Genomic DNA, 8579 nt, shown 5'->3' with positions numbered 1-8579 from the left:
CAATTCTACTTCCTCCTCCGAATTCTTACTTGAACTGAGCTAGCATTTCTTTTCCTTGTTCTAAATTTTAAGTATATATATATATATATATATATATATATATATATATATATATATATGTACTTAAAACTATATACTTAAAAAATGTATACTCGAAATGTGTACTTTAAAAAGAACGCACACTTATATGTAAAATATGATACTTATATATTTCATACTTATATATTTCAAAAAAAAACTTGAAAAAGTTATGTATTCTTCAAATAAATTACTCACTGATCTCCTCAAACCCAATATAAAATAAAAAAAACCCAAATACCAATAAATCAATCCAACCCAATATAAAATGAGTGACCATCGGCCTTTACTAACCTCATTCCACTACTACACACTTCAGTTGCCAGAAGCTTGGCTGGATCAACAGAAGAACGCCATGCTACAGCTGCTTCAAGGGTAGGAGCACTTAATTTATCCGATGCAATCGATAAAAACTGTTCTTCCGACAATTTCTGGTCCTTAAAATTAGCTTGGATTCAAGCACGAAATTTTGTATTATAGTAATCTTTTCGTTTTTTAGTAGTAGTAGAAATAATAATACGCACTTAAGTAATAACAAGAAGCAAACTAAATATTTCTCATCCTGCATCTGAATTTGAAATTGATACAAAGACTTGAAACACTAACTTTTTCATGTACTTTAATTTTGATTAACTCCACCCACTCATCGTAACGAGAATTCCATCCAAGGTAATGTACACAACATGTCATTTCCCGGAGAATACCTTCTAAGCGATCATTTAAGCGTGCCGATGCTCTTGTTAGTGCTTCTTTTCGTTCTTTCTCATCGCAGTCCGTTAACTCATTGATGGCTTTGCATCTTAAGATTGTCATTCGACTTCAATAACAAAAAAACAAGGAACAGTTAACCAAAGAATATTCGATATCATTCACGTCACACACTTTATTTCATTGCTCTGAATTACAATTCCTGAAACATTGCACGAGGAACAAACCTCGCCTCGAAGTCCATCATCGAAGAGAGGACATCACCATGTGAAATTTTTCCCACTGTAATCACTCTTGCATCATACCACTGACCATGATGATAAGCTTTCACATTTTGTCCCATGTAGAAATTCGTTAAGCTATAAGCTATATAGCGATATTCTTATTATTAAAAACAAAAGTAACGACGTAAACAAATGAGCAAGTTCCAAACCATGCTTCCAAATATTGTTACAGTATCGATGACAAATGCCACAGATGCATTCATCAGGTTCCTTCCACTAATAGTCAAAAACTCGCCGTTTTTCGAGATTGATAAAAAGGGAGAAAAGTAAGCATAAAAATAGTAAAGCTTACACTGTAGCTGCAGAACAATTAAGCCATGGTACACCTTCTTTGGCTTTTTCCTTCCTCAGCACTTGAGGAATATCCGAATCTTTTCCTACGGCACTTCCATCACGCTTGCTTATCGATAATTCTTTCTGCTCTGCAGAAAGGCGAGTTCCCGCAGTGGCCAACTTCCGGGCTTCTTTTAAACGCATTTGTCGAATGTGTGCTAGAAAATGCGGAATATGATATTATGAATCCTGTTAAACTTAAACATCGTACCTCACTCAAAGACTGTTTTCCTGGGAAAAACCAAAATTTCCTGAACGTCTCCACAACTGCGTAAACGCAATCACTCCACTTTCTTTTGTATTTCTCATCATACCATCAACATTGTGTTTCAGAAATTTAAAGTCGTGCAACATTTTGCACAAAAGCCTAATGAAAATAAACCATCAAACCTTCATCATCGCTTCCACTAGCTCCCAGATCGGCATTTGAAGCTGTTGAGACAATACTTGGAGATTTTCGTTTAATATAACACTCAGAAAATGATTTCTTCTCCGGTTTACTAATCTGAAATTCGGTAACAAAATGAGAAATAATAAGGGGAGATATGGAACACAGAAAAAAACATTTATATGATGACCTCAGCAGAATAATGAGCTACGAAATACCTTTGATACTTTAGTCCTCTTATCAGTATCGGAAGCTTTCGAGCCAGGCTGTTGCTCATCTCTACAACAGAATAATTAATCCAACTAAAAACAAATTTTGGGAAATTTCTCAGCTGAATCAAATTACTAATAAAGAGTAAAATTGGCTACTATTAAAAATTCTGACTACCTTCTGTCTTAATGAAAATCCTTGGAAGTGAAGACTGAAAATAATTAAACTATGTCAGTAAGTAACACATCTATGTACAACATGCTCAATGTCTCCTTTTCAATCTTTAAGAATTAAACCAGCACGAACTTATTTGCATCCTTCTCATTATCCTTTTTCTTTGAACCTCGTTGCTTAATTCTGCTTGATTCCTTCTCAACCTTGAAACTTCCCTTTTCTTTGGTACTTTCGATTGTTCCACTATCGCTCACACTTCCTTTGTCCTGTTCTTCCTCATCTTTTGCCTTAGACTTTGTTTTGCTACCAGGCGACAAGCAAAGTAATGGTGTTGGACTCTGTGACGACGTAGATGGTGCACTGAAAAAACATTGATCAGTGTCCAAATTATTATACTGCACTTGTCATAACCAGGTTATCTGCTTAACTTATTTTATCTTTTACAAATAACACAGCTACATGAAAAATGACCGCTCATCAGAACAATCATCTTAACATATGAGCTAGAGAACCTGGCCATAGACAAACTCTAACAAGTAACATTGTTAAAGCTTCTGAAAGCAATACTGCTTGAAGTTTCAGTGCAGTCTATTTGTCTTCATTCTCACATTCTTATACTAACCAGACTATCTGCTTGACAGTAAGTACTAAATGCATTTCCAGGGAAAAAAAAATCGAGTAAATAAAGATTACAAAATGACATGCCCCCTCATTTTATCATCATCTTCGCTGACATCAGATTTCGTCATATTTCGCTCGTCTTTTTTTACTTTTTCTTTTCTCGTACGTGGAATACCATCATCTTTTTCTCGCTTCGTTGCTTTTCCCTTAGTTGTGCTTTCTTTTTGTCCCTTTTCTTTTTTCTTCGTTGCCTTTAATGCCAATTTTCTTCTTTGCAGCTACAAAATTATGCTTCCTCATAATAAAATGCACAAGTTACTGAATATTTACTAGTGGTAATAAAATCAAACCTGTATATTGTGACGATCTAATAAACGATTTGGACGCTCACTACGACTGGAAGTTGACGGTGTAGGGGTGGATAACCAGCTCGAAATACCCAAATTGCGGTAAAATGAATTAAAATGATCCAAGTATCTGGAAAAGATCCAAGTCGAGACTAGTAGAGACTGATCTATTTCATACTTTCTTTTAGTAAGAAAATGGTTAATCACCTCGAATAGGCATTTTTAACAGTAACTGAAGTTGCTCCTGGGCATCCTTCCAAATGCATTTTCCGCAAAACCAACTTCCACTGATTGTTTTCAGTCACACGTTTTTTACCACCATATCGTTGAACCACATTATACAACCGAAACATGTCTATGTCTTTCCCACCAAGTATTGGTGCTCGGTTAATTGGAGTTCCTGCAGAAGAAGCCAAATGCGTGGAAGCTTCAAATGATAAGTAAAACGATCCAAGTGCAATATTTCTCGTTCTTCGTAAATACTTCATTTTTCACAAAAAAAAGAAAAAAATACTTGACCCATTAGATTTGCCTACATTCTGATGCAATTCAGTCAACCCTACAATCTCAAACTTATTCTAAAGACGGCAAGGTAATTCTGTTAAAATCGAATACACCCCAAATTCTCATACCGTAGTACGCAAAAAAAGAAAAAAAAGTGGAAACCTCTTTCTTCATGGAACTTATATAACTGGGCAGTAAACTGATCTCTTTCTTCGCCGTATTCTTCGTCAGTACTGCTCTCGCTCCCTGAAGTGCTACTCTCAGCGGAACTGCAAAAAACATGCACTTCAAAATAAAAATAATGGTTTCAGTAACGCTAATGAAACAATCTTATTTCTCAATTCATTCATCTTATTTTATATATTTACGGCAGAAAATTAACGTACGTTTTCTTCTCAATTTCTCGTTTCGCTTTAGTGGAAGCTTCCCGTTTTTTTTGATCAGTCGAAGAAGATCTACATTCGCGTTTCTTAGACCGTACATCGTCATCATAAATTTGTGATCTTTCCCATCCTGCCGGGAAAATTTCTAAAAAACATACCTCACTAACTTGACAAATCAAGCAATTAAAACATCGAACAAAAAATTCATCAAAAAAATTTACATATCATAAATTCATTTACCTTTTTCAACGAAAGCAACAGCTCGATCCATAGCAGCTTTAGGCGACGAGTCAGTAAACTTGAGAACTGAAGTGCCCGGTGAAGACAATCTACCCATTGGACAAGCAAAGCTAAGAAATAAGCCGGTTTGAAAGTTGGAAAAATAAATTAGCTGGTGCTTTCCTTATGAGACAAATTTGATACGGATGTAAAGATGTGGAAAATTTGAGGAATTTGAAGAATCTTCCGAAGAAAACTTCATTTAGTACAGTACATCCTCTGCAGTAGTAGCAGAAGCATAATGAAAGCATTTCACTCAAGCGAAGGTAAACGGTGCCAATCATCACACCTTCCAATCCATTCTTGGATCATCTGACTACTCACTTAAACAAATTTGTAGTAGTATTTCGCAGTTCATTTTTAACACACCCCTAGAATATTGCTAAAATGGGATTTTCTCCTCGTGATCGTTTAAACCCTATAATTCTAGTATTTCAAACATACTATTTCGAATCCTTGAAGCTTCGCAATAGAATATCACTTTTGCCAACACTTACAGTTCCCTTTGTTCCAATCTTAAATGACACTTCCGCAACGACAACCGCTGGTGTCCATTTACCCTTTCGCGTAGCATCCTCATACACTGCTACAACACCTCCAACCTTATACAACTGAAATGAATGTTCCCGTATTACTGACACCGCAAATAATTTTGGAAAAAAAACCATAACATGCTAAAAATAACTACTTTGAATTCGCTTCTGCTCCTCAGATGCCTGCAACAAACTTATGGAAACTTGATTTCTAAAATTGAAATTACTACAACCTGTCAGAAAAATCCTACCTTCTTCGTATCACCAATATCTTTCAATCTTTTCTTTATTACCGGCTCCACTTCCTTATCCCGAAGTCCTTGTCGTTTCCGTTCGCTTTTGCGACTTGTGTTATTGCCACTCATCACATCCATCTTTTTATCACTTGTATGGGATTTATCATCATCATTATCATCACTACTGCAATGCTTTTTTCGTGCATGTGTTCTTCCTTTTTCCTTATCTGTATCGTCAATCTCGTCATCGTCATCATTATTATAACCACCACCATTACCACCATCACCATCACCACCACCATCATCATCATCATCATCATCATCATCATCATCATCATCATCATCATCATCATCATCATCACCATCAATATTACTGTTCTCATCATCTTTATCATAGTTATCATCATCGTCTTCACCTAACCTATGTTTACCACCAGTGCTTTTTGATTCCTTGATACGTTTCAACGCATTCGTGGCAACTGCTGCTGCATAACGCTTTTTACGTGTTCGTGCAATAGACTTGGTGAGAATTTTATCAGCAATCATGCGTGAAACTGACGGTTTCGGTAAGCGCACAAAACGACGCATCCTCGAACCACCTGCGTTCCCATCACCATCATTATTAGTGTTGTCATCATTCTCATCATCGGCATTTTTCAAATTACGATCACTATTACTCTGTCTGCAGAATGATGCAAATTCCCTACGTGCACTGCGTAAACGTCTTGGAACTGATTTGGACGTTAGCCGACGTGTACGGAGAGTACGACCTGACTGTGCAGGAACAGTTACAGCTTCACTTGTGTTATTACTGGTGTCAGACAGAGCAGTGCTAGTAGAACTTTCAAGTGCTGAACCATCTTCGCTGGACGTCGCGTCGTCACCATGCTCCCCGTCATCTTTATCTCCAGCAGTTGTTGATGTTGATTGTCGTCGTTGCTGTTTCGATTGTTCCAAATTTCTCCTATGTATAAAATTCATTTATATAATACTCAGTGTGCAATGGCATGCTGGATGCGCGCAGTGCATGCTGACTAGACGAAATGCAAGTCAGTTTTTACGGTGCAGAAAACTGTTAACACACTATTAATCCTCTAAAACTAAGCATTAATGTTTGTGTTCCTTTCGTCCAAAAAAGAAAATCGAAACAAAAGTCTGTGTGCACACTATGAACTGATGATTTTATTAGATGAAGTGTATGTAATGGATACTAGGTGGAACATTTCCAATAAATAAGATGATACGGTGGGCCCTTTCGAAGATACGATGATACAAGCTGTTTAACTTGGATTGCTCGAGAATATACGAAGCAATACCGTCTGAAGAAAAGAATCCTGATCTAAGTACACTGCTATTCTAAATATCTCAGCAGCAAAAAAAGTGATGTTCGGAAGAACAAAGCTGATCACCGAATACTTTGAAAGTTAAAGATGTTCCGAGAATATTGCTATGAACAGAACGATGATCTCCCATAAATCATTTTACACACATGCCTCGTTGTTCCTTTCTCTACATTTCACCAAGCAAGTATACACTCATGTTTCAAATGAAAGAGAACAGATGTTTACTTCAGAAAATGACGCGAGAAATGACGCAACAGATGGGTGTTCCGACAAGTTGCACTATAGCGATGTGATGTTCGGGTGAGTTCACCGAATACAAACAAATACTTTGCACGATTTCAATAGGTAAGGAAAGAGTGCAGCCTTACAAAAGTGAAATTAAATAAACAAGTAAAACTAGCTTTTCCAGGAAACATAGGAAGTTGAAATGTTATTGATCGGACGAAACAATGATAAGAGAGAGGGGAGGGGAAAACCCTATGAATGATGTCCTTCAACTGTCCTAAAGCAGGGAAAGGGAGAAAGAGAATCAGAGAAGAAAATGAACGAATCGGTGACGGATATCTGCCAACGAAACCCATTTTCTCACAGCATTACCACTTCTACAATTTGCTATTGATACTCTTTTACTACGCGATTAGTTAAGGCAAAATTGAATTTTCCATCTTTGCTATACTCTTTGATTGAAGGTAAAATAGAAAGAACAAGAAATGCCGAAATATTGAGAAAATGAAGATTGAGACACGGCCAACATAAAGGAGAAAACTTAGAGAAAACGTTGAAATAGCGAGAGACGTCGAGAGCAAACCTTTCGTGCTACGGACAATGTATGACATATGTTATCGGGGAAGAAAAGCTACAACGACTGTGTTATCGTTATAGTAGGACAATAATGAGAAATTCAATGAAGACCCTGGGATGGAAGTCAGGCACCGCCAAAAGATAAGACAGCAATCAGCGTTCGTCCTTGGCAGAATTCCACATAAACACGATTTATAATTGGTAAACTTCCCACTCCTTTTGCTTGACTTATATCTCCCTCTTTAGCGTAATTAAATGATGTGTGACATTCATGAATTGTGACACACATTCCAACCATTAACATCAAAGAAACCGTATGGTATCTGTTGTACCCTATGCTCTGAAAGGAATCTTCAAGATGCAGCAAATGTGCCGTAGGTGCCAACTTTTGCATATTGGGAAAAAATTTTGACATTAGAGTGCGCTCTCATCTCAAATCTTAAGCTATTGTGTTATTTTTTTTCTCATCTTTCGTTCTTAATGTTTTTGTAGCTAATGAGAAATTTGGACCATCACTAAATAACATGGAAAGGGCATAAGTCATTAAAGATTTCTTGTTATATTTAAGTGGAAAACTTTTTGTAAACAAGGTTAGGATATATCAATGTTAGGATGGTGCCATAGTACAGTCGGCTCATGTTATGTTAATTCACTTGTGTATCGATAAATTAAATTATAGTTAAGATTGACAGGAAAGAAAAAAAAACCTTTTTTGTTTTCCTCTTCGATCATCAAGAACTACTGGACTACTGAACGATTCTGGTTTATATAACGGCATTGCATCCAAATTGACATCTTCATTAAAATGTTTCGCACCTTTGATGCACACCTGTGTACGTCGTAATTGTCTTTCGTCACCATCATTAAAGACTAAAAATTGTTTCGTCAGTGGACAGGCTAAATCCTTCCCAGTAAATTCAAACTTTATGCTTGACCAGAATAGTATTAATTTTAATTCGATCTTCCATAAAAATGAGTTACTGCAATTTAAATTTTCGTAACCTAATTTTTGTACTCACTCATTAAACTGTAGGGATTGTGAAATGGATCAATAACATGGACAGTGAATAGACACTCACCAACAACGTATATGCTGTTATCTTTAATATTCTGTATAACACCTTTATAAGTGGCTTTTCCCTGTACAATTTCGACCTGTTGATTAACTTCCAAAGAACCCTTTATTTCGGTATGGTCGGCGAATATGGTACCATAAGGTGGTGTTTTCAACAAAATCTATAAATTTTAAAGAAAGGTAAGCTTGTATTTTTGTTTTAAATATAGTGGAGAAGCTACAAATTGATCATGATCAAATGAAGCCCCTCTCTTTTATATCAAGCCTTCTCATTACAGATGT

General features: G+C 36.4%; 1 protein-coding gene across 1 annotated transcript in view; it reads right to left on the bottom strand.

Moving 5' to 3' along the window:
- LOAG_18045 (hypothetical protein) overlaps positions 1–8579 on the bottom strand; it is a gene marked incomplete at its 3' end in the record, with an annotated part of 14658 nt that overhangs the window by 5229 nt on the left and 850 nt on the right. Inside the window, exons 3-19 of the mRNA XM_020450715.1 lie at positions 8302–8458; positions 7930–8092; positions 5094–6042; positions 4754–4920; positions 4271–4380; positions 4034–4175; positions 3810–3916; positions 3351–3543; positions 3147–3273; positions 2881–3074; positions 2308–2535; positions 2010–2070; positions 1794–1908; positions 1363–1561; positions 1014–1145; positions 685–877; positions 373–515 (exon numbers count right to left, since the gene is read on the bottom strand). Coding sequence (XP_020305569.1) covers positions 373–515; positions 685–877; positions 1014–1145; positions 1363–1561; positions 1794–1908; positions 2010–2070; positions 2308–2535; positions 2881–3074; positions 3147–3273; positions 3351–3543; positions 3810–3916; positions 4034–4175; positions 4271–4380; positions 4754–4920; positions 5094–6042; positions 7930–8092; positions 8302–8458 — 3380 coding nt within the window. The remainder of the gene's footprint in view (positions 1–372; positions 516–684; positions 878–1013; positions 1146–1362; positions 1562–1793; positions 1909–2009; positions 2071–2307; positions 2536–2880; positions 3075–3146; positions 3274–3350; positions 3544–3809; positions 3917–4033; positions 4176–4270; positions 4381–4753; positions 4921–5093; positions 6043–7929; positions 8093–8301; positions 8459–8579) is intronic.

Source organism: Loa loa, assembly GCF_000183805.2.
Source record: "Loa loa unplaced genomic scaffold supercont3.182, whole genome shotgun sequence".
NCBI classification, from domain to species: domain Eukaryota; kingdom Metazoa; phylum Nematoda; class Chromadorea; order Rhabditida; family Onchocercidae; genus Loa; species Loa loa.
The sequence above is the reverse complement of the archived record's forward strand: the minus strand, read 5'-3'. Positions and strand labels throughout refer to the sequence as shown.